We start from the raw sequence: 24,719 nt of genomic DNA, 5'->3' as shown, positions 1-24,719 counted from the left end.
ACCTGGCCTTTAGGAGGCCAAAGGTGCGTTCGATCACCCTCCTAGTACGCCCATGGGCCTCATTGTACCGTTCCTCTGCCCTGGTCCGGGGATTCCTTACTGGGGTCAGTAGCCACGACAGGTTGGGGTACCCAGAGTCCCCCACTAGCCATACACGGTGTCTCTGTAGCTGTTCCATCACGTAAGGGATGCTGCTATTCCTGAGGATGTAGGCGTCATGCACTGACCCTGGGAATTTGGCATTTACATGCGAGATGTACTGGTCAGCCAAACACACCACCTGGATGTTCATTGAATGGTAATTTTTTCTGTTCCTGTACACCTGCTCCCTGTCTCTTGGGGGAACCAAAGCCACATGGGTCCCATCAATGGCACCAATTACGTTGGGAATATGTCCAAGGGCGTAGAAATCACCCTTCACTGTAGCCAATTCGCCCACCTCAGGGAAAATGATGTAGCTCCTCGCGGATTTCATCAGGGCAGACAACACTCTGGATAACACCTTCGAAAACATGGGCTGAGACATCCCAGAAGCAATTCCCACGGTTGTCTGAAATGACCCACTTGCCAAGAAATGGAGTACTGACATGACCTGCACCAGAGGGGGAATCCCTGTGGGTTGGCGGATGGGGGACATCAGGTCGGGCTCCAGCTGGGCACACAGTTCATGGATAGTGGCACGGTTAAGACGGTAGGTCAGGATAATGTGGCGTTCTTCCATTGTCGACAGGTCCACCAGCGGTCGGTACACGGGAGGATTCATCCGTCTCCTCGCCCAACCCAGCGGACGGTGCCTAGGAAGGACAACATGGAGCACACAGTCAAGCAACCCACAGGTACGTACTCACAGCTAGCACAGTATACGATTCTCTATGCAGTGAATGGCGTGTCTGAGTGGCTATGCAAGGCCTAGGCCTGTGTGACGCAGTTGAAATTGAGCCATGTGGGCCCTGGAAATGGCGGCTGCCTGACCTGTGAAGTGTGACAATGGGATGTGAGGTCAATGCGCTGGCGTGGCACTCCGCGGCGGGCGAAGACCGCGGCGCAAAGCCGCATTGGTTAACATTGAAGCCTATGGGTTTCAGGAGCCAATGGCGAAGGGCGCCGGCGGTGGCGGGACGCACCGCCGCGGTACGCACCGCCGCGGACGTGACCGCCATTTTCTATCTACTTATCCACTTGCGACTTGAACTTTCACAGGAGAGGACCTATACTGCAAGTGTTGCTGTGACCTCGGTCTGGAAGGGACAATGGCTGCTGCACCTGGGGAAAGGGCCCCTGCCTTCACTGGAGAGGAGTTGGAGAAACTCGTGGATGGGGTCCTCCCCCAGTATGCGCTACTCTACGGTCCTCCAGACCAACAAGTGAGTTTAATTCAATCTGGATTTGGGGACACTGGCTGGCTTGGGGGCCTGGCGGGGGGACTGGCGGGGATGGGGGGCATGTTGGGCCTGGCGGGGGGCATGGCGGGGATGGGGGGCATGTTGGGCCTGGCGGGGGGCCTGGCGGGGGGCCTGGCGGGGATGGGGGGCATGTTGGGCCTGGCGGGGGGCCTGGCGGGGGGCCTGGCGGGGATGGGGGGCATGTTGGGCCTGGCGGGGGGCCTGGCGGGGGGCCTGGCGGGGATGGGGGGCATGTTGGGCCTGGCGGGGGGCATGGCGGGGATGGGGGGCATGTTGGGCCTGGCGGGGGGCCTGGCGGGGGGCCTGGCGGGGATGGGGGGCATGTTGGGCCTGGCGGGGGGCCTGGCGGGGGGCCTGGCGGGGATGGGGGGCATGTTGGGCCTGGCGGGGGGCCTGGCGGGGATGGGGGGAGTTGGGCCACTGGCAAGGAAAATGCAGACAAACTTGAACGTGGTATTTCTCCCTCCCTGTACGTGTCACATAGGTCCGCGCCCATGAGAAGATCGGGATTTGGCGTGCCATCGCCAAGGAAGTCCGGGCCCTGGGGGTCCACCATCGACGGGGCACCCACTGCCGCAAGAGGTGGGAGGACATCCGCCGCGGGACCAAGAAGACCGCAGAGTCTCTGCTGGGGATGGCCTCCCAACGTAGGCGGGGTGCCTGCCGTCAACTGAGCCCCCTGATGTTCCGGATCCTGGCGGTGGCCTACCCTGAATTGGATGGGCGCGTGAGGGCAGCACAGCAGACACAAGGGGGTGAGTACAAGCATTATCTACTCTGTTGTCGCGCAGTGGAGGTGTCTGGGTGGGGGAGGAGGGCTGGGGGTCCCCCTAGGCCAGGGCGATATCTGTAGGCTGGGCACCCCCATAAGCCCCTGTGTCCCCAGCCACCACCCTCAGTAGTTTGTCAGTACAGCCATCCCTGGGCCGTGTCATCCATGGGTGCAGTTGTCAACTCTAGGCGTGTAGGGCATGTTCCACGGAATGCGTAGCGGACCCCAAGTGCGCAACTTAGTGCAGGGGGCATCTGTGTCTGTCATGTCCGCTAACTGTACCGGAGATCCATGTACTCAATATCCCTTTATTTCTCTCTCCCCCCCCCTTTTTGTTTGTCTTTCTGTGCTTGTGTGCATCAGCATCATCAGGCGGAGGAGAAGTGGCATCGGGGCAGGAGGGAGCTGCATCTCACATGGCCCAGGAGGGCCATGCCACAGAGTCAGACTGGACCAGTGAGACGGAGGGCGAGGGGAGCTCCACGACGGGGACGACTGGAGCCTGCAGCGACACGGACACGTCCTCGGAAGGGGGCTCCCTTGCGGGGGTGGCACCATCCGTGCCCCCCGCCATTACAGGTACAGCCGCCACCCAGCGCACCATCTCCGCCCTCCCAGCAGCCCCTCAGCGTTCGCCCCGTGCCCGCTCTGCCAGGAAGCCGGGCATCTCCTTCGCCCCAGGCACCTCAGGCCCTGCCCCTGTTACCCCCGCTGCCCTCAGTGAGGAGGTCATTGACCTCCTCCGAACGCTCATTGTTGGGCAGACTACCCTTTTGAATGCCATCCAGGGGGTGGAGAGGGAGGTTCATCGCAGCAATGCGTACCTGGAGGGCATTCATTCGGGTCAGGCTGCCCATCAGCGATCGTTCCAGGCTCTGGCCTCAGCACTGACGGCAGCCATTGTCCCTGTCTCCTGCCTGCCTCTACTAACTCCCTCCTCCCAGTCTCCTGTTCCTCTGCCTGTCCCACCCACACCATCAGACCAGCCTGCACACACCTCAACACCCAAGAGAAGCTCATCCAAACATAAGCACCACAGATCACGCAGACATTCACACACGCAACATTCCGATGCAGACATGCCAACAGTCACTACCACCTCTGTGACCCCCACCTCCTCGTCTCCCTCCTCCCTCCCTGTGACGTCTACACTCACACCTCCATTCACCTCACCATCAGCCAGTGTTTCCATCACCAGCACACCCTCCACTCCAGTCCGCACACGTGCAGTCACCACCCCCACTGCCATTTACACGTCCCCTGTGTCCTCTCCCACTGTGTCTGTCACCCCCTCTTCCACACCACACAAACGCAGCCACCCACCCACCCAACAGCCATCCACCTCACGACAGCCTATCCCTCCTGCACCTGCACCCAAAGACAGCAAACGTGACTCACCTACAACCACATCCTCTCCCTCCACTCCCATTCCCACTGTACCTACCACTCTCCATTGTCCCAAGAAGCTCTTCCTCGCCACTACTAACTTCTTTCCTGACCCTGAGCCCCCCCCCTCCTTCTCGTCGGGGTAAGAAGAGCACCTCAGCCACCACCAGCCCTGCAGCCCCCTTGACAAGGGTGCAGGGGTATTGGAGCCCGCCAGCCCGCATGTCTGGGTCTTCGCCCAGCAGCAAGGGGACAGCCAGCCCACCCCCTGGGAAGAGGAGCAGAAGGCGGAAGGGTCGCCGCAGGAGCCCGCCTTCTACATCCCCCCCAGACACCACCCAGAGACAGTCACCAGCCACAGCTCCAAAGGGAGGAAAGGGCCACAGGCCCACGACTAAGGAGGGCAAGGGCAGCAAGTCGGAGAGGTCAGGCAGCAGGCCTGCTGCCCAGGAGGAGCCCACAACCCCCATAGCCGCTGCCCCGGGAGGAACCGGCACAGCTGCCCCGGGAGAGCCCACCACCCCCATAGCCGCTGCCCAGGGAGGACCCAGCCCAGCTGGCCAGGAGGGCCCCACCACCCACAGCCCAGGTGGGCAGTGAAGGAGCACCATCCCCGCTGCCCAGGAGGGCACCACCAGGCAATTAGCAGTTGGCCATAGACCGGCCGCCGTCTCAAGAACCGCTGAACTGGGCCCTTCAAGGCAAGGAGCGCTGAACTGGGCCCGCCGTCTCAAGAACCGCTGAACTGGGCCCCGCCGTCTCAAGAACCGCTGAACTGGGCCCCGCCGTCTCAAGCACCGCTCCGCTGGGCCCCGCCGTCTCAAGAACCGCTGAACTGGGCCCTTCAAGGCAAGGAGCGCTGAACTGGGCCCCACCGTCTCAAGAACCGCTGAACTGGGCCCCGCCGTCTCAAGAACCGCTGAACTGGGCCCCGCCGTCTCAAGCACCGCTCCGCTGGGCCCCGCCGTCTCAAGAACCGCTGAACTGGGCCCTTCAGGGCAAGAACCGCTGAACTGGGCCCTTCAAGGCAAGGACCGCTGAACTGGGCCCCACCGTCTCAAGAACCGCTGAACTGGGCCCTTCAGGGCAAGAACCACTGGCCCTTTGGCAGACGTGGCAGGGCAGGATCTATCTCGGGAAGGGCTGCAGGATGTCCTCTGGCCAACTTGCCTCCTCCAGTGGCAGTGGGGTCTGTTATGGACTGTATGGACTGTGGCTTTGCTCTCCCCAGGATGGCCCAGTGGGCAGGCCACCCACTGTATGGACTGTTTGGACTGTGGCTTTGCTCTCCCCAGGATGGCCTAGTGGGCAGGCCACCCACTGTATGGACTGTATGGACTGTGGCTTTGCTCTCCCCAGGATGGCCCAGTGGGCAGGCCACCCACTGTATGGACTGTATGGACTGTGGCTTTGCTCTCCCCAGGATGGCCCAGTGGGCAGGCCACCCACTGTATGGACTGTGGCTTTGCTCTCCCCAGGATGGCCCAGTGGGCAGGCCACCCACTGTATGGACTGTATGGACTGTGGCTTTGCTCTCCCCAGGATGGCCCAGTGGGCAGGCCACCCACTGTATGGACTGTATGGACTGTGGCTTTGCTCTCCCCAGGATGGGCCAGTGGTCATGGAGTCCCCTCGTGGATCTGGCGTCGTGTACTCAAGTGGCTGAGGTGCCCCCCCTTCCCCCCTGAGGTGCCTGTCCTATTTTCTTTCTGATGCCCCTGCAGTGTTCTCTCCGTGGAGTTCTTGTCGTGGGACTGGGCCTTGCCCCTTTGCACAGGACCCCTGTGATCCACGGACAGTGGTTGGACTACATTTAGTAGCTGTATATATTTTGTACATAGTTTATTTATTTATTGGGATTACTGGTGTCCATATTTCAATATATCTGCCCGTTTATGATCTCTTCTTTTGGTCTTTGCATTATTTTGGAGGGGGGTGGTTTGTGGGTTGTGACAGTGATCTGTGGGAATGCATTGATGTGTGTGTTGTAGTGGGTGTGGGTGGGTGGGTGTGTGCCGGTAATCTTTTCCCTCCCCTGTGTCGTAGGTGCCGTACTCACCGATGTCTTCCGCGCCGCCGGGCGTGCTCCTGGTATATGAGCAGGAATAGGAGTGCGGGGATGACCTGCAACTCTGGCTCCATACTGCCGGAATCTCGCGTGGAGTGCGTAGAGGTGAGCGTTTTCCCGTTCGTAGTCTGTTTCCGCCGTGTTCTTATCGGCGGTGCTCCCGCCCCGGAAAAGGTGGCAGATTGGTGGGTCGTAATAGGGTGGGCGGTACTTTGTCTGCCGCCGGGCTGTTGGCGGGAACCGCCGCGCTGTTTGTTTGTACCGCTGTGGCGGTCGGAGTGTTAAGTTGGCGGGCTGTGTTGGCGGTTCCCGCCAGGGTCAGAATTGCATATTTTAGACCGCCGGCCTGTTGGCGGCTTGGCCGCCGCTTTATCACCGACCGCCAGGGTCAGAATGAGGGCCTAAATCTTTTGTTGTGTGTTTCGCCACCCTAGTCACTGGCCTGCTCCTTTGTTTACTGCCCCCGGCCCGGGAAGTTAGCTGCCATTCCTTCAAGGGTCAGCTGCCTCCCGCTCCTTGTTGCTCTCCCGCCTGCCCCTCCAACTCAGCAGCTTCTTGTCAATGCTACTGAAGTGAAAGCTGGTCTATAATGTAAAATGAAGGTGGAGTGGCAAGGGAGCCTTCATTATAGTACTACTTTCATTCGGTGAAGGATAATATTTCAAGCCTCCCCTGAAATCCGACCTTCATTTCACAAAGAATCAAAAAGAGAACTGTAATGGAGGCAAAGGAACATTAAATTCAACCCATTTCGTTTCTTACTTTTGTCTGTCTTAAATGTGCAAGCTCTGTGTTTCTGTGTGCTAGTACATGAAACTCACATCTACTGGATTTGAGAAAGTTTGTTTTGTCATGGGAGTCCTGGGCACAAGCCCTATTAAAATAAGTTGGATTAATTAACATATGAAGCATGGCATAATGCCATATGAAGTAATGCCATAGAGTTATCATACCTCAATTAACTCAGACTTTAATCAGGGAATGTTTTCCAGTCAAAATCACACAAGAAAGTACGGGGTTCAAAGAGAGCTCTAAGCTGTGGAAAGTTTCCTAGTAGCTCTTAGACCCTATTAGGTAAGTTGATACTGGTTAATACTGTGGAGAGTCGAGGTTAGGAGGTGAAGGAGGGGGAAGGAAAGTTTCCTTTACGGACTAGGTGGTCTCACACACTATATAGTGTCATGCTTCATCATATGAACACTTAGCCCCACCCAGGTCGGACAATGCTACCTGGGCGGACTCAACCTCACTGTTAAAAGAACAGGAGAGAGTGTGTAAATTATCACTGTTCTGGAAGAGTGTGGGATCCAGCTAACCTAGGGGTATACTTAAAAACACCTAACAGTCACCTATGTGAGAGTACACTTTAATGGTGGAGACTGTTGGTGTGATTAAAAACAAAAATGGGGACACCTCTGTGAGAGCAAGGACTCACAGAGTCGCCTAGCTAAGATTCAATGGCCAACATGTTTCTGCCCTCTCTATTGAGCCAAGGAAGGGCTCGGGGCATTCGTCAGGGCCCAGGATCCCTATGTCTCATATAATATAAGGGAACAAGAACATACTCCGTGCAATGAGAGAGTAGGTGGAAGAAGGTGCAATGACATCAGGGGCCTACCTTAAGCAAGGAATTATCTTGGGTAGGCCTGGGGGGAATAAAACACACATCAGAGTTGTGAAACAACACTCCACAGCAAAGCAAACACACACATGACATAGAAAGCAGAATACATGCATAGCACACGTGTGAAACAAAACTAAAAACGGGGAGAAACATATTCTTACCCTAAACCTGGAGGCAACTAGCCCCAGGTGTCCAGGAGGTGGAGAGTCGCCTTATTGTCAAACACTATATGGATAGAGTAATAAAATATGGTAAAAAGGAATGGCAATATATCAACTACATAGCGTTCTATCTGATGAAGGCAATTAGGAAAAATAGTGATGGGTCCCAAAATGGGGTACATATTGTCTCAGGAAGACAAGGCAATCCAGGTAACTTAATGAAGTATGATGTAATCAGCCTAATATGAATGAAATACATAACAGAAGAGGAAATAAGAAATTAAAATTAAAATTAATAAACAGGAGAGATCCTTTCTGTGCCACGGGGGCCGACGACTCACAACTCCAAAGGGGGCACTCACTGTGCGCCTATACCGTCCCCTCGCAGGACCGCTTGTGTGAAATGTCCAGGGAAAAGGCGGTATTTGAAGGGAAGAGATAATTGGCCCCAGAGCGTCAATTCGCGCAATCACCGCCAGCAGCCCAGGTGTATAAATTTTCAATAATAGGGGCCAGCGGGCCGAGACGTGCAATCACCGCCGCTACCCCGGGCTGTGTAGCCGAATACGCCACGCAGCATCGGGAGAGCGACGGCCGCAACGCCAACGGAATGCTGGGAAGTGTGGTTCCCAGCATTGTCGGTGGTAGAGTCTACCCCTCTTGCGTTTTGCGGGAGGGGCAACAAGAAGAAAGTAAACGTGGAAGGAGAAAAGGGGTGAAGTGCTAAAAAAGGGGGGGGAGAAGAAAATAAGAAGAGGAAGGGGGAAACAAAAAGGATAAGGGGGGAGGGAAAGAACAAGACAGAACGAAGGAAGAGGAGGGGCAATAGAAATGGAGAGGGGGAAGTCCAGGGGTTGGTACAAACGAATTGGGGCAGAAAGGTATAAAGGTGGATGGGTGGGGAGAAAAGGAGAAATGAGAAAAGAAAAAAGAGAAGGAAAAGAAAGAAAGAAAGAAAAGGGGGGAAGAAAAACTAAGAGATGCACAGGAATAAAGAGGGCAAGGGGAGAGAATTAAGGGTGGCAGCGGGGAAGGAGAGAAATGGAGCTTCCAATTATGAAGAGATAGACTTTTCAAGTTCAATGTCTCTGGAATCCTAATTTGAAATCCTATTTTGTGGTGAAGTTGGATTTAAAATTACAATCCTGAAAATACGACTTTTAGAAAATTGGCATTTTCTTACTTTAGCCATTTGGTGCTTGTCGCCTGTCCCTGATTACTTGTCTGGTGTGGGTGACAGCTGGGCTGTATTCTCTCTCGACAACCACACACATTGGGAGCCTAGATGTGACTGGGTGGCCCTCTATTGCCATTAACTTGCTTGATGGGGGGGGTCCGGTGGCAGAGCAGAGCACTGCCTCACTTACACCTGTATAGACTGTGTCCTTTCCCCACAGAAAGGGCTGTATACCCCCTTGTGGTGAATCTGGGGCCAGGGCAGGAAGGGAGGACCTCTATGCACTTACAAGCCCTTCTTTGAAGTCTCCCACAATTCAAATGAACTACTGGATGTAAGAAATGGACTTCTGACCCTACTACTTCAGTACACTTCTGTACCTGTGGCTACTCTGTCAGGAAGACGGACTGCTGTGCTGCTACAAGGACTGCCACTCTGTTAGACTGCTGCCCTGAAATAACTGCTTTCTTGCTGTGCTGACCTACTGTCTGCTGCCCTCCTTGCCTGGGGGAGAAGGACTGGACTCACATCACTTGAACCCAACACCCAGAGTGACTCCAATGGCCAACAGAATGCTCTCCTGTTTTCTGAAGTCTCAGGGACACAAAAGACTTCCAACTCACGTGCTATAGCACCTGCATTCTGCCATAGGTGATTCTTTCCTTGCCAAGTGGTGGCAATCCAGTCCTGGGCCCTTGGAAACAAGGTACCTTTTCAGTGGGCAGGGACTGGTCCCTGTATCTGACATGTGCTTCATCGCAGTCGGCCATACTTTTCAGTTTTGACCCGGTCCAGCACGACCAGATAGCCTTGGTTGGCACTTAATGCTTTTAAGCACTACATTTAAGTTTATTCTTTAAAAATTTATCTTTCAAGTTCTATTATTGGATTTTTGTTGTTGTGATCTTGTTTTGTTAATTTAAGTAAGCTCTATTCGTTTAACCAGGTGTGGTAACTTTTTGTGTGGTGTTTTCACAGTTTTACTATTTAAAGTGCTGCAAAAACCCTTTACACATTGCCTCTTGAGTTAAGCCTGACAATTCTGTGCAAAGCTACCAGGAAGTGAGCACAGGTTAATTCAGGGTGTGTTTGTGACTTTCCCTGACTAGGATTGTGGTTCCTGCTTGAACGGAGTGCATACCTCTGCCAACCAGAAACCCAATTTCTAAGAAGCCCTATTTCCTTCCTGACATGTGTCCAGGCCCCCTTCCTAGTAATCTATCACTGGATCAAAGAGCAACCTTTTGAAGCGTAAAGAGAGGGTCCCTTCCTCCCGTCCTCCAATACAGGTCCCACCCATCTCACAGCAACAAAGCAGTACACAAATCTGTCTGGGGGGATTCCTCTACTTCTCATATTTTCATCAAGCAGGCCTGGGCTTCCCAAAATGGAACTCAAGGTCCTGCATGTATTATACCATGGAAGGCATACTTGGATTCAGTGTGCTTTCACAGCACACATGCTCTCCAGTACTGTTACCTCCATGCTTTGTACCACTACAGACACACATACATTCAGCACACACATTTAATCTGCACACACTGCTCGGTACTGTAGCTTTTCTGTACTTTACTAGGGTGTTCTACTTACATACATACATACTGCCAGCACACACAGTCACCATATGTGCACTACACAACACTTCACCTATCATTTATTGCACTTCGTGCAAGCAAACATACACCCAGCACTTGCTTTCATTACGCATGCACTGCACAGCACTATATTTCTCATATAATGTATTCCTCGCAGGCATACATACACTGAGTACATGCACTAACCACACATATACTGCACAGTACTGCTCTATCCCTGTATTGTACCCTTCCCAGGCACGCATATATCTAGCATACAGTCACTACTTCTGTGGTGCTCAGCACTTTTCCTGAGGTACGCCAAGGGTGAGTTAAGAACACAGCATCTGAACTTTTAAAAAGATGAGTGAGCCCGTAGGCCTCACTCCAGTGACACAGGGTAAAAAGGAACTGTTCCCACAACTGATCACTACATGGTACGCTTCCACCACAGGACTTGTCCTGCTTAACTCCTGCTGCTTAACTCCCGCTGAAGGCACTAGCCTTCTACCCCTATGAGGGGAGGGCTTTGGGTAGCCCTCCAGGTCCAACAAGGCGGCAATCCGTGAGACATGCCTATGTCATGGCACACAAGCAGGATCCATGTTTACCTATGACACACAAATCAGCATTAGCGATGGAGACAACAGTAAAATTAGATACTCGGGAAAGGGACACATGTCTCTAACCAGGCAGAGGACTTTTCCAATAAAGTTAAATATGCCAATCAGGAGTAATTGTAATTTTCTGTGAGGCAATATCTGTACTTCAGTTTTGGCTATTTGTTTATTGAGAATACATTTGGGAACATATAACCACCTAATATTTGTTGGGTGACTACACAGCTTAAAGAAGAGTGTAATTTGGAAGAACTAAAAGTGTTTAATTTGTTGAGGCACCCGACAGTTTGTTGTTAGCAGGGCGTGGGAAGCATAGTGCTTATTCATCTACAAAGGTCTCAGGGAATCTAAACAGAGTTTTGAAGGACAGTAAGAGCTGATTAATGGTACATCGAATTTGGGTTAAAACACCGCCAGTATAAACTATACAATATCTCAATAAGAAAGAAAAGGTTAAATCAATAGTTGACAAAATAATATAACTTATACAGTGAAAACATATACGAAATCCCTGACCACAAAGTTAAAAGAAACATAATGGTACCGATTTAAAGCAAAGCTAAATCAAAAGGTAAAACTGAATATCAGAAACAACATTTTCAATGGACTTCAAATCCCAATGTAGCTTTTAATATGGTATAGATGACGCTTTTTCACATATTCCTCCACATTTGCCACACCGTTTCCCATTACCAATTGCCACACCGTTTGCAGATGATAATGGGAAACGGTTTGGCATGCAGTGATGACGTTTTCCCTGTTTTAGTGATCTGGTAAAAGTACATCCTAAAAGTGATTTTACTATTTAACACAGAATTCATATATATGGTAGTATTTGCAGATATTGGGTCTTTGCACATATTGCCTGGCACTCTAAATAAATGACTGAGTGAGGGAAGGTATATGGATAATAAAATGCATTTGCCCGTTAAATCAAAAATGAAAATATGAGATAATTAAAATGAGAACATAATGTTAAACTTTGTATGCATCATACAGAGTAAACTTTATCTGTCTTGGTGTGTTTTGACTCTACCAAAATCTCTTTTCCCATCAAACGTCAAGGTTGAGCGTTACTTTCTGCACTCTGCGCTCTTATTAGATATCTTCAAATATTTGTAAATTTTAGGTTTTAATGGAACTGAATGTTTCGTTTACATGTGTGTTAGGAAACCTTTCTACAGCTGTAACTTATTTTCACACACTCCTGTACCCAACTGATAGGGTCACTGAGTTTAATTACTTTACAACCAGAGGGAGGCCACTTACATCACAGATCTGTCCTTTTAAAAGACCCAGCAGCCCCTGCAGAAGAAACTGCACGATATCTGATAGGCTGGCTTTGAAAAACAAACAACGCTCCTCGTAGAAAAAGACCGGAATGACCACTTGATGTTTAACGTTCACCTGAACTCTTTTTAGAGTGGGGTGCTCCGCCATCTCCTGTACCCCGAGATCCGGCGCCAGGGTGTGGTGGGGAGTGGGGAGTAGCGGACCCTTTCAGTTTCTACTTGTACCAGTGTAGTTAGTTTTCCGCCCACCTGCCAGCGCACTACAGACAGGGGAGGTTGGCACGTGAAGCTAATGCACTGTGCTTGCGGCTTACCTTGTTGATATCCCACAGAACCAAGGTGCTCGACAGCTTGGCGAACTCTAGCGCTGCGATCTTGCCCATCCCGTGCCCCGCTCCCGTGATAAGGACGATTTCCCCGCTGACAGACTTCCTTTTCAAAGGAATGAAAAGCTTTACAAAAGACTCCAAGTAGGCGAACAGCACAGTGAGCAGCAGCAGTGGGATTTCCAGCACGAGATGCATGACAGGCGGTCCAGCTGCTCCCCCCCGAATCCGAGGACAGACGGCACTCCTACAACTGAGGAACACTAGAACCGCGGAACACCCGGCTCTGGGGATCTTCACAGGGCAATGTTTGTAACACAGATCAAAGTCAACTCATATCTTATGCTGCAAGAATCGCAGGAGGGTCACGTGGCAACGAGGACGGAAATTAACCCTTCCGCACCCAAGATGTCGTTTCAGCATAGTAAAAAGGCTATTCAGAGGAGGCATATACAAGCATTGGCAATGGTCTGGCTCATTTGTGTTGTTCTTGCATTCACTCAGGCGCATCCTTCCCAATGCACTCATACCTGCACGCATCCAGGCTACCTAGCACTCACACGGAATGCTAGCACTCCACCCCCTGCGTTGCACTCATGTGCCCCTACACTGGCCCCATGCAAGCACCCTTAGGCTGACCATCTATAGAGACCTTTGCATTCGCCAAATGCACTAACACAGGCACCGCCCCTCCCCCACAAACTCACACCCTAGACTCACAGATGCCCCCTGCACACACAGAGTAGCATGCTTTACACTCACCCCCTACAGGCACCAGCTTCTGGCATTCACTGCACTGAGCCCGTAGGCACTGTAAGCTGACACCCTACACTACAGGGTTAACCACCCGCCAACACACCCACTGCACACACCTAAAGGCATCATGTGCTAAAGGCACTCCTTGCGCTCACATAGACTCCTCCAACACTTTCCCTTTAGATGGAAGTCTCTTTCTAAAGTAGGAATGCGTAGGCACCACTCAAATATTTCATGGGCATGTTTGGCAAAAGGATTTACCCAGCTGTAAAATTGTACAGTCTATAAGCATAAACAAAATGGATTTCAAACATAGAAATGTATCTACAGGAGTAGATTTATGACTTTCCACAACCAACCTTTATGAATTGGAATTTCTTGTATTGAAAGGCTCAAACTAGACTACTTAATTATGTAAAATACATTGTTGCTCCTTTGAATGGAAACGTTTTTTGCTAGTTTTATTCAGGTGAGGATGATGTTCTGATAGTGCTGGTCTGCGCCTGGTCTGAAACCATACTAGGCCATGATATCAGGTTCTCATTCTTCAGCATTGCTCACATCATGTTTGGAGTGAAATTGTGGGTATGGAAATGGAATCACCACAACCATGCCTCCCCTCAATACAGTATGCTTGTCCTTGTCATGGGTCCAAGTGCCTTGACACTGGTTTGCTTAACCCCTTCACTGCCAGGCCTTTCCCCCCGCAGGTGCCAGGTCTTTTTTTGGCTATTTGGGGCAGTTCGCGCTTAGGCCCTCATAACTTTTTGTCCACATAAACTACCCACGCCAATTTGCGTCCTTTATTTCCAACATGTTAGGGATTCTAGAGGTACCCAGAGTTTGTGGGTTCCCCTGAAGGAGACCAAGAAATTAGCCAAAATACAGCGAAATGTTTTTTTTTGTTGTTTTTGTTTCATGGGAAAAAAGGGCTGCAGAAGAAGGCTTGTGTTTTTTCCCTGAAAACTGGCATCAACAAAGGGTTTGCAGTGCTAAAATCACCATCTTCCCAGCTTTCAAGAACAGGCAGACTTGAATCACAAAACCACATTTTTCAACACAATTTTGGCATTTTACTGGGACATACTCCATTTTTACTATTTTTTGTGCTTTCAGCCTCCTTTCAGTTAGTGACAGAAATGGATGAGAAACCAGTGCTGAATCCTGGACAGCTAAACATTTCTGAAAAGTAGACAAACATCTGAATTCAGCAAGGGGTAATTTGTGTAGTTCCTACAAGGTTTTCCTACAGAAAATAACAGCTAAATTAAAAACCTATCGAAATTGAGGTGAAAAAAACAGCCATTTCTCTCCACTAACGTTTTCCTGCCATGTCAGATTTTCAAAAGCAATATACCATTACGTCTGCTGGACTCTTCTAGTTGCAGGGATATATAGGGCTTGTATTTTCATCAAGATCCCTAGGTACCCGGAGCTGCACCTTGCAATGGGTTTTCATTCTATACAGTATACAGTAATGCATTTGGTGAAATATAAAGAGAGAAAAATAGGTATCAAGGAAACCCTTTTATTTCCAAAATGGGCACAAGATAAGGTGTTGAGAAGCAGTGGTTATTTGCACATCTATGAATTTTGGGGTGCCCATACTAGCATGTGAATTACAGGGCATTTCTCAAATAGACGTCTTTTTTTTACACACAGTCTTACATTTGAAAGGAAAAAATGTAGAGAAAGACAAGGAGCAATAACACTTTGTTGTGCTATTCCGTGTTCCCCCAAGTCTCCCGATAAAAATGGTACCGCACTTGCGTGGGTAGGCCTAATGACTGCAACAGGAAATGTAACATGGACACATCACATTTTTACATTGAAATCTGACGTGTTTTTTGGAAAGTGCCTAGCTGTGGATTTTGGCCTCTAGCTCAGCTGGCACCTAGGGAAACCTACCAAACCTGTCCATTTTTTAAAACTAGACACCTAGGGGAATTCAGGATGGGGTGACTTGTGGGGCTCTCTCCAGTTTCTCTTACCCAGAATCCTTTGCAAACCTCAAAATTTGGCCAAAAATACACCTTTTCCCCACATTTCGGTGACAGAAAGTTCTGGAATCTGAGAAGAGCTACAAATTTCTGCCTGCCCAGAGTTCCCCCAAATCTCCTGATACAAATGGTACCTCACTTGTGTGGGTAGACCTAATGCCTGCAACAGGAAATGTTCCAAAATACAACATGGATACATCACATTTTCCCAAAGAAAACAGAGCTGTTTTTATGCAAAGTGCCTAGCTGTGGATTGTGGCGTCTAGCTCAGCCAGTACCTAGGGAAAACTACCAAACCTGGACATTTTTTAAAATTATACACCTAGTGGAATCCAAGATGGGGTGACTTGTGGGGTTCTCACCAGGTTCTGTTACCCAGAATCCTTTGCAAACCTCAACATTTGGCCAAACACACACTTTTTCCTCACATTTCGGTGACAGAAAGTTCTGGAATCTGAAAGGAGCCACAAATTTCCTTCCAGCCAGTGTTCCCCCAAGTCCACTGATAAAAATGGTACCTAAATTGTGGGGGTAGGCATAGTGCTCCCGTCAGGGAATGCCCCAAAACACAACGCAGACACATCACATTTTCCCAAAGAAAACAGAGTTGTTTTTTGCAAAGTGCCTAGCTGTGGATTTTGGCCTGTAGCTCAGCCGGCAACTAGGGAAAACTAACAAACCTGTGCATTTATGAAAACTAGACACCTAGGGGAATCCAAGATGGGGTGACTTATGGGACTCTCACCAGGTTCTGTTACCCAGAATCCTTTGAAAACCTCAAAATGTGGCCAAAAAACACATTTTCCTCACATTTCGGTGACAGAAAGTTGTGGAGTCTGAGAGGAGCCACAAATTTCCTTCCACCCAGCATTCCCTGAAGTCTCCCGATAAAAATGATATCTCACAGGTGCCTGCAACAGAAAAAGGCCAAAAACCTGTTGAGATTGATGGGATAGCACAGCAAGTTGATAAGCACATATTTTTCTTTTATACATCTTTACGCTGACTCTGCTTTCGGGACCCACACAAGTGAGGTATCATTTTACTTGGGCGACTGAGAGGAACACTGGGTGGTAGGAAATTTGTGCTGGAGCTGTGATCCAACAAAGAAAAGTGAGGAAAATATGTTTTTCTAAGCAAATTTTGATGTTTGCAGAGGAGTCTAGGTAAGAAAATATTGGGGGATCCATGCAAGCCACACCTCACTGCACTCCTTGGGTGCCTAGTTTTAAAAAATGTCTGGATTTGGTAGGTTTCCCTAGATAAAGGCCGCACCCAGGACCAAAAACATAGGTACCCCTCCTGCAAACACAGGTTATTTTGTAATAGACCATTTTGATGTGTCTGTGATGTTCCAGACACTAAAATTGTGAAAAGAAACACACTTAGGTTATGTTAAAAAGACCCCTTCACCCACCAACCAAGTTGGTGGCATCCTTTGTCATCGGGGTCCCACCGAGACACCTAGTGTGTCATGGGTGTGCTGCGACGCCTGATTACAGCGGAGTTGCTTTTGTCATTTTTACCACACATACTAGTTGGATTTGGCACGAGGGTGAGTGATGGTTCAGTAGATCAAATTTTATTAACAAGAGATTTCACAAAAATTAAAAAATGCACTGTTAATAACAGAAAGACCAAAAAAGGGAACCAATGACTCACAGCTCGTGAGCTGTAAAGCCGTGACAAGGCACCAACCACTTTACAGTCCATTCACACACCTTTCTAACATGACATGCACAAGGCCATTCACACCGCCAGCCATCGGCCCAGCACATTACAAGACTCGCATCGACAGACAGCACTACTCAAGGGCCCATCACTTTTATACGCCCACATGCCTGATACAGCAATCGCACCAGCTGATGGGAGTGTGTGGACTGGCATTTGGCTGGCACCACCAGCCAAGCACCACCCCATGCATATCGCCAGCCAATCGTCACCCCACGCACACCGCCAGCCAAGCGCCACCCCATGCACACCACCAGCCAAGCGCCACCCCATGCGCTGCCAGCCAAGCGCCACTCCACGCACACCGCCAGCCAAGTGCCAGTCCACACACACCACCAGCCAAGCTCCACTCCACACACATTGCCAGCCAAGCGCCACTCCACACACACTGCCAGCAAATCGCCACTCCATGAACACCGTCATCACTTATTTGTTTTTAAACAACAAAGAAACCACTAACTAATTTTAAATAAGTAAAAAACTACAAACACAAAAGATCTGACTGAATACATGACAGTAATGACAACAGTGAAACTGAACATATGAAAATATAAAATGGCAGTTTACGTTCACATTAGTTCCCAGTAACTCTTCTGTGTGTGGTAACTCCTGAAACAGCCTGCCACACACAGCCCAGGCTTTGAAGGACAGTCTGGGCAGTAAATCTGGCTTTCCCTCCGGATACCTCTTCGGGCACAGACTCTACATTTCTTAGCGGGAAAGTCTTTTTTTGGGAGTGGGAGGAATCTGATCAGGAAAGTGGCAATCTTTCAATCTAGCCTCATCCTCCACAACTGCTACTCTAGGAACTCTTGCATGATCCACCATAACAAGGCTCTCTATCACTGGCTCCTGAAATTTAACAAATTTCATCCTTGACTCAGGGGAACAATCCTTAAACACAATAAAAACATTAAAGGTTGGCAGGTTAAACAAATGAATAGCCAACTTTTTATACCACATGTAAGACTTACGAACAGCAGTGTAGGGTTCCAACCTCTGATCTACTCTATCAACACCACCCATGTGCTTATTGTAATCTAAAATGGACACAGGTTTGCACACTTCAGCATCTTGACCCCAAACAGACACAGGTGAAGTACTCTCATCATGGATGGTAGTTAGCATGTACACATCCCTCCTGTCTACAATTTCAGAGGTAGCAGCTCATCATTCCGCAAGGCACTGCACTGTTTCTTCTCAAGTTTTTTTACAGAAAAACTCCCTTGTTAGCCTTTCCGGTTAGAGCGGATTGTGCCACAAGCAACTGTGTCCACTCTGATCAACTTCTTGAACAACTGAACTCCAGTGTAGAAGTTATCTACATGCAAATGGTGACCATTGTTAAACAGTCACGTACCAAGTTCCTACACAATTTTCTCACTAAAAGTGGGTGGACAACAAGGGGGTTCAATACTGGAATCCCTACCAGTGTAGACCCGGAAATTATAAACATATCATGTACTACTTTCAGACTGCATATACAATTTAATTCCATACCGTGCCCTCTTGCTAGGAATGTACTGCCTAAAAACCAAGCAACCCTTGAACAGGACCAAAGATTCGTCCATGTTTATTTCTTTGCCTGGAACATAGACCTCTGAAAACTGATCTACAAAATGATCAAGGACAGGCCTAATCTTAAAACGATGGTCACAATCAGGGTGATCTTGTGGCAAGGCTAAAGCATTGTCAACAAAAGGCAGCATCCGAAGAAGAAACAGATACCGATTACGAGTCATGGTTGCAGGAAATATAGCCCTTGCAATCAAGGGACTAGTAGACCAATAAGAAGCCAGTGATGGCTTCCTTATCAACCCCATCAAAAAAGTCAAACCCAAGAACTTTTTCATCTCTTCCAAGTTTGTGGGAATCCAATGTGTAGCTCTAGACTGAGGCCTAAGTCAGGCAGTGTTGTCCCTCAAATACTGCTCTGCATACAAATTAGTCTGCTCAACAATCTCTTCCAAAAATACATCATCCATAAACAACTCAAAGAAATTGACAGGCAAAAGGTTTTCCGTATTTACTCTACACCCTGGGAGACTAGTAAAGGCAGGCAACTGTGGCTGCTCCATGTTTGGGGCAACCCAGGTGTCAGGTTTTCCAATGGGAACCCTTTCAGCCACTGGCTGCTGCATTGGCACAACACTGTCCTCCTCTAAAACAGGCCCTTCATCTGCACTGAGAGTGGCTTCCTCATCAGAAGACTCCTCTCGGACAGAAAACTCACTGCCAGAATCTCTCTTTTCCTCTTCTGCCTCAGATGCAGAGTCCGTCTCACAATCATGGTCAGAAGATGACTCAAAAAGCATGCCAACAACCTGCTGAGCAGCCAATCTGCAGCTAGCCATGATCCTTTCTAAGAAGTGTAACTTGACCAATGTGCCAACAACAATCAGCACTGTCTAAAATAAGTAATAAACAAAGTGTGGCTTTATCACAAAGAGTTATGTACTCAAAAACAATACCACTCACTTGCCTGAAAAAGCTAGACTCACCAGCAACTACTCTGCACAGAAATAGCAGTAACCATTGATATCCCACAAAAAAGAAAAACAGAAAAGCAAATTAGACATAAGACAACACAAATATCATTGTGCACAAATCTAAGCACAATTTCACACACAATCCTGCATTTAGTACACCACCTACAAACATGTAATTCATGCATGGCAACAATACCCCTTTGGAGTAAATTTACTCATCTAAAACATGCAACTACCAAACCGCAGGTCAACCAATGCCAAATCCACAACAAGCCACAGCAAAGGAAGCAAAAGCTTTGAATTGGAACAAAGAAGAGAAATAAACTGTTACAATCACAAATGCAGATACTTCGCCAGTTGACAAACACCCCGCCACCAAACATTTAGAAATGTTCCCTAGTGGCTACTGATCTCCGGGGGCAGATGGGCCTAAAAAAAAAACTAGGCCGATCTGCCCCCAATGGGTCACAAATGGCCACCAGTACTGTGCTGAATCCTTTGCCCAAGGGCCCACCCCCCTCACACACCATCACAAAGCACACACATAAGATCCTTGGTGCGAAGTGGATTCTGCCCCCCTTGGAGGCACATGGGCCTAAAAAAAGAAAAAAAATAGGCCTTTCTGTCCCCCAACAGTGTTTTTCCCCCTTTGGGGGGGCAACCCTTGCCCAAGGGGCCACCCCCCCACACACATAAAAAACAAAGCGCAGAACATCCCTGGCATCACTGTGCCTTCTGCCCCTCCCCCAGGGGCAGATAGGCTTAAAAATAATGAGCCGATCTGCCCCCATGGGGGCAGAAATGGCGTAAAACATTATGCCCCTTAGGGAGGCAACCCTTACCTAAGGGGCTGCCCCCTACACAAAAAACACACACACAAAGAAAATCTCTGTTGCCTAGTGGATTCTGCTCCCCTTGGTGGCAGATGGGCCAAAACAAATCGGCCCTCAAGGTGGGGCAGAACTGCCCAAAAGTGTTTCTCCCCCTTTGGGAGGTGACCGATGCCCAATGGGCCGCCCCCCCACACAAAAAAAACAAAACACTCAACATCCCTGGTGCCGTTGTAGCTTCTACCCTCCCTGGGGGCAGATCAGCTTAAAAATAATGTGCCAATCTGCTCTCAAGGGGGGCAGAAACAGTGTAAAACATTATGCCCCCTTGGGGAGTGGCCCTTGCCCAAGGGGCCGCCACCCCGCACATAAAACACACACGCACACAAACAAAATCCCTGGTGCCTACTGGGCATTCCTGCTGCCCGATCGCATCGCGATCTGGCAGCAGGAATGCTTTAAGGGGCATCAAGGAAAAGGAAAACCCTTTCCTTTCCCCTGATGCCTCTTTTGAAGCAATACCCCCAGGCCGGAAGAGAAACTCACCCCTTCCTCCCTCGACATGCTGGAAGCAAATGGCTATCAGCGCGTCTGGGGGCCTCTAATGATGTTAGCGCGCGATCGCTCGCTGATGTCATTAGATGGGGGTGAGGAGCCAGGAGTGGAAGGGGAAGCAATTCTCCTTCCAGCCCTGCCCTGGGGGGGGCGGGAGGGAGGCCCTCGGAGGGAGCGCTAGAGCTTCCCTTGAGGGTTGGGTGCAGGACGTAACGGTTACATCCTGGGCACCCGAGCGGTGCTGCCCAGGACGTAACCGTTACTTCCAAGGCACCCGAGGGGTTAAATTAAACTTAGGCTCATCAGAACCAATCATCAAATCACAAAAGATCCACGAGGCTTCTCCTTTTATATTGAGTATGGTCTTTGACAAGGTTTTTGTCATCATAAGACATGATTGTTTCTAAAGAAGATATTTGTATTTTCATGTTGCAGTACTTAAGTTATCTAGTGCTAGTCAACAACATGAGCTTCATGACCGTCAAACAATGTCAAGAGTAACACATTGAGGATTTCCAAGTAGGATGATAGCTGTCTGTGATTGTTGAATATGTTTGAGAGATGGCTATCACAGGCATTAGTCTTTTTTTTTTAAAGCAACACTATTTTTCGGTTAGGTTATAAAGGTATTCCAAATAATCTTTGAATATAGGTGAGGTGGTGTCTTCATCCATCTTGGTTCTGCAGAGGATGTTTGCTTTGTGTTCCCTGGAGAATATTTCTGTTCAACAAGGATATTTGGACTTTACAATTAGATTTCGATAACATTTACTTTGCTGTTTGAAATAAAACTGGTCCTGGTGTTCTGGTTCCGTTTTACTGTTGCACTAGAGATACTTCAATAGTAGAAGTGCTTGGTTTTTGCAATAATCATAAATTCTGTGTCTACATTTGGACGTAGCAGGTGGTTCACACATGGAAACAAAAAAGGTTCTGCTATTGAAGTTCAGTTGATTTATTAGATAGTATATGAGGTGTAATACTACTAAACAACACTGCCCTGGCTGTGGTAGAGGGCACCTAAGGTGAAACAGGGTCTATTTAGACATTCATAGAAAAAACAGGCTTAATTTGCTTTAAGTTGTAATCTTAGAGTAATGAGAAGCCCATCCCAAGTTCAAGAGTAGGATATAAAAAAAAAAGGTATTGTTCCGAAGAGTGCAAAGAAGTTAAAGACTGTACAAAAAAAATGAAAGCAGAATGCAATATTGTTGAAAACAAACAAGAGAAATGTGGGGGGCCAAAATGAACAGCTGCTCAGAACATAGAACTTTAGGACAGAAACAGATAACCTTGAAAAGGGTGTGTTTTTAGACTGTAACCAGTAAAGTGAGAAGTAGGGTCTCTCAGCCTTTCAGCTTGCCAATGTGGATGATAGTCCAAATGAGAAGCTAGATCTGCTTGAATTACTTCCCTCAGGAGATGTGACAGGAGATGCAGAATTATTTTTTCAGGGCTCCAAGCAATCAGTTGCAACTCAAATGGGGACAAATAGTCACAAGTTATATTCATAACTTTCCAAGTCCAGGGGTCACAAAATAGCTGACAATAGAATTGCCACTACCTAGTTTCAGATAGAGATGGACGACATATCATCTTAGAATCTTGGTAGTGGATGAGCTGTTATATATCTGGATGCTTGGGTGCCTTCATCTAAGGTGTAAACCTCCAACACAAAAGATCAAATTAATTTCTTTTTTAATGGTCATAGCAGCAGCATTCCCTAAGACAAACTCTTAACTTTAATAATTGATGGACAGGTCAACCTAATTGCCAAAGATGGTTTTCAACCTACCCACTTAAAAATCTCAACGCTCCTTGAGAAGGATGCCTTAAGTTTTATCAAAATAGGACCACTAAAATTAATACTCTGCTCTGGAACCTTCACACTAAGGTTCTCGCAAGGAATTGTTGATTGGGCAAATGGAGATTTCAATGGCATTTCGAAATATGCAAAAGTTCCACACACATACTGACAGGTAAAACTCCGAAATATGTCTGCAGTAAAAGCTCTAGAGCTTGGGATTGTATTCAGAAATAGGTGTGAGTACAGTGATTTCTGCTGTAATTCTCCATTCCCATTCCCTAGAGGACACCTCGTAATGGAATTACAATTTACACCCATGGTGAGTCTGTGAGAGAAAATAGGTCCAAGCACTGAAGTAGAAGTGGTCCCTACTGGCGAATCACATTAAAACAGTGACCCACACTTGAAAATCGGGGAAGTTTTGACATACTGTTTAGGCGTTTTGCTTGCAAGATATGGGAAATTCTATGCATTTGTACTGGCAGTAGGCAATTTTTGTATAAGTTTCTGCATAGTAAAGGGATTTCTCTTTTGTGGGTGGGTGGATGACTCTCTCTAAAACCCAATGTAAGCCTCCCTTAACCCCTAGTTTTTTTCTCCCATAACCCCTACCCTTAAGTAGTAAGTATTCCCATTTTCCAGCCCTTTCAGATTTACTTCTAAAATGTATAGCTACATATGCATAGAGCTGCACATCTGAAGTGAAGATCTATGCACTTGAAAGAGAGAAGAGTCAGAGGCGTAGACCTCTACATGTAGATTTATGAGCAATCATTTTTAGTACATTAGTAATAATATTGTAGTATCATGCCTTTGGAACCTAAATTCTTGGGCACCCAATAGGAATGCTCTGAAGTATGTACACTACCCAAACGTGAGAGGGGAAGAAATCACCGGTGTTGCACATCTCTCTGTAACTCAGACAAGACATTGCATAGATTACATTGGTGGAATTCTTCCTCATTTTTTGTGACACAGATGCCAGATATATGTATTGCCATGTGATGGGAAGGAAGAAGCATAGCCTGCCATTTGGTCCCTGGTAGATAGATGCTATAATACCAACCTATGCCTTTTGATGCTGACTCCTATATTGTTTAAAAACTGACATGATCCTGTTAATACATGTGGAGAGGGATTACATTTACAGAAGGATATAGTTTGTGTGCATTGATATTCTGTTGTCCCTATTGTGGGCTGCATTAGAGCTCCCTAATTAGTGCATCTCCTCTGACTCAGTTCAGTTAAGGTTCTTATATTAGCTGGAGGAGCAACCAGCCGCAGCACGTCCATTGGGGCGGAGGTGCCACGCCTCCCCACCTTTTGCCCCTCAAGAAGAGTGTCTGTCAGACTGAGCAAAGGTCAGCCTGACAGACACTCTTCATCTTCAGGTCAGGCAGCCAGGGGCGAGACATGCGCAATTTGCGCAGGCCCCCGGCTGCCTGAGCAGAATTTTGCTGTGCTGAAGAGGTGACAGCTCCTATGGGCGTGGCTTCCTCAGCTCAGCAAAGGTGCCTCGAGGCCCTCCCCCTTGGTGATGAGGGGAAGCGCCACCCATTGACTCCAACCTGGGCGCTTCAGGTTTAAGCCCTGAAGCACCTAGGCCGAGTGTCAATCAGTGACACCTCTTCACAGAGTGGGGTGGGGTCAGAAGTCTCACTGACCCCACCCCACTCTGTGACCAAGTTGGGACTGCTGCCTTCCCTCGCTGACTGACCTAAGGTCAGCCAATGAGGGAAGGCAGCAGTACCAACCCTCCTGGGACCTCCAAGGCAGAGCTGAAGGTAAGTGTGTGTGTGTTTTTTTTTATTAATGTTTGGTGCGTGTATGTTTGCAGTATTTGATAATGAGTGCTGTGAATGGATGTGTGTGTGTGCGCGTGTGTGTGTATGAATGAATGAATGAATGAGTGTGAGTGTGCATGTGTGTCCCGCCCCCCTTCCTCCTAAATTGACTGGCCGCCACTGGGAGCAACTGCGCGAATAGACATCTCTGTTTTCTTTCACATTTCTAGAGTCAATGCTTTCAACAGGAGCCAATTCACTTGCATTCTTGCCATGAAAGTAGTATTTAGGAGTCTGATCTGCAGAAATTGAATTCCAAGATAAATTCCATAAGATCCTTAGGCCCATATTTATACTTTTTTAG

The 24,719-nt window shown here is 48.5% G+C and overlaps 1 protein-coding gene across 2 annotated transcripts in view; it reads right to left on the bottom strand.

The window, feature by feature from the left end:
* LOC138296679 (17-beta-hydroxysteroid dehydrogenase 13-like) overlaps positions 1-12,748 on the bottom strand; it is a 431,070-nt gene extending 418,322 nt beyond the window's left edge. For both annotated transcript variants that reach the window (XM_069236032.1, XM_069236042.1), the window contains exon 1: positions 12,392-12,748. In XM_069236032.1, coding sequence (XP_069092133.1) covers positions 12,392-12,601 — 210 coding nt within the window. In that variant the 5' untranslated portion in view covers positions 12,602-12,748. The remainder of the gene's footprint in view (positions 1-12,391) is intronic.
* Positions 12,749-24,719: the final 11,971 nt, after the last annotated feature.

This window comes from Pleurodeles waltl, chromosome 1_2 (assembly GCF_031143425.1).
Source record: "Pleurodeles waltl isolate 20211129_DDA chromosome 1_2, aPleWal1.hap1.20221129, whole genome shotgun sequence".
NCBI lineage: Eukaryota > Metazoa > Chordata > Amphibia > Caudata > Salamandridae > Pleurodeles > Pleurodeles waltl.
Note: the sequence above shows the minus strand (reverse complement) of the source record. Positions and strands in the feature narration are given on the sequence as shown.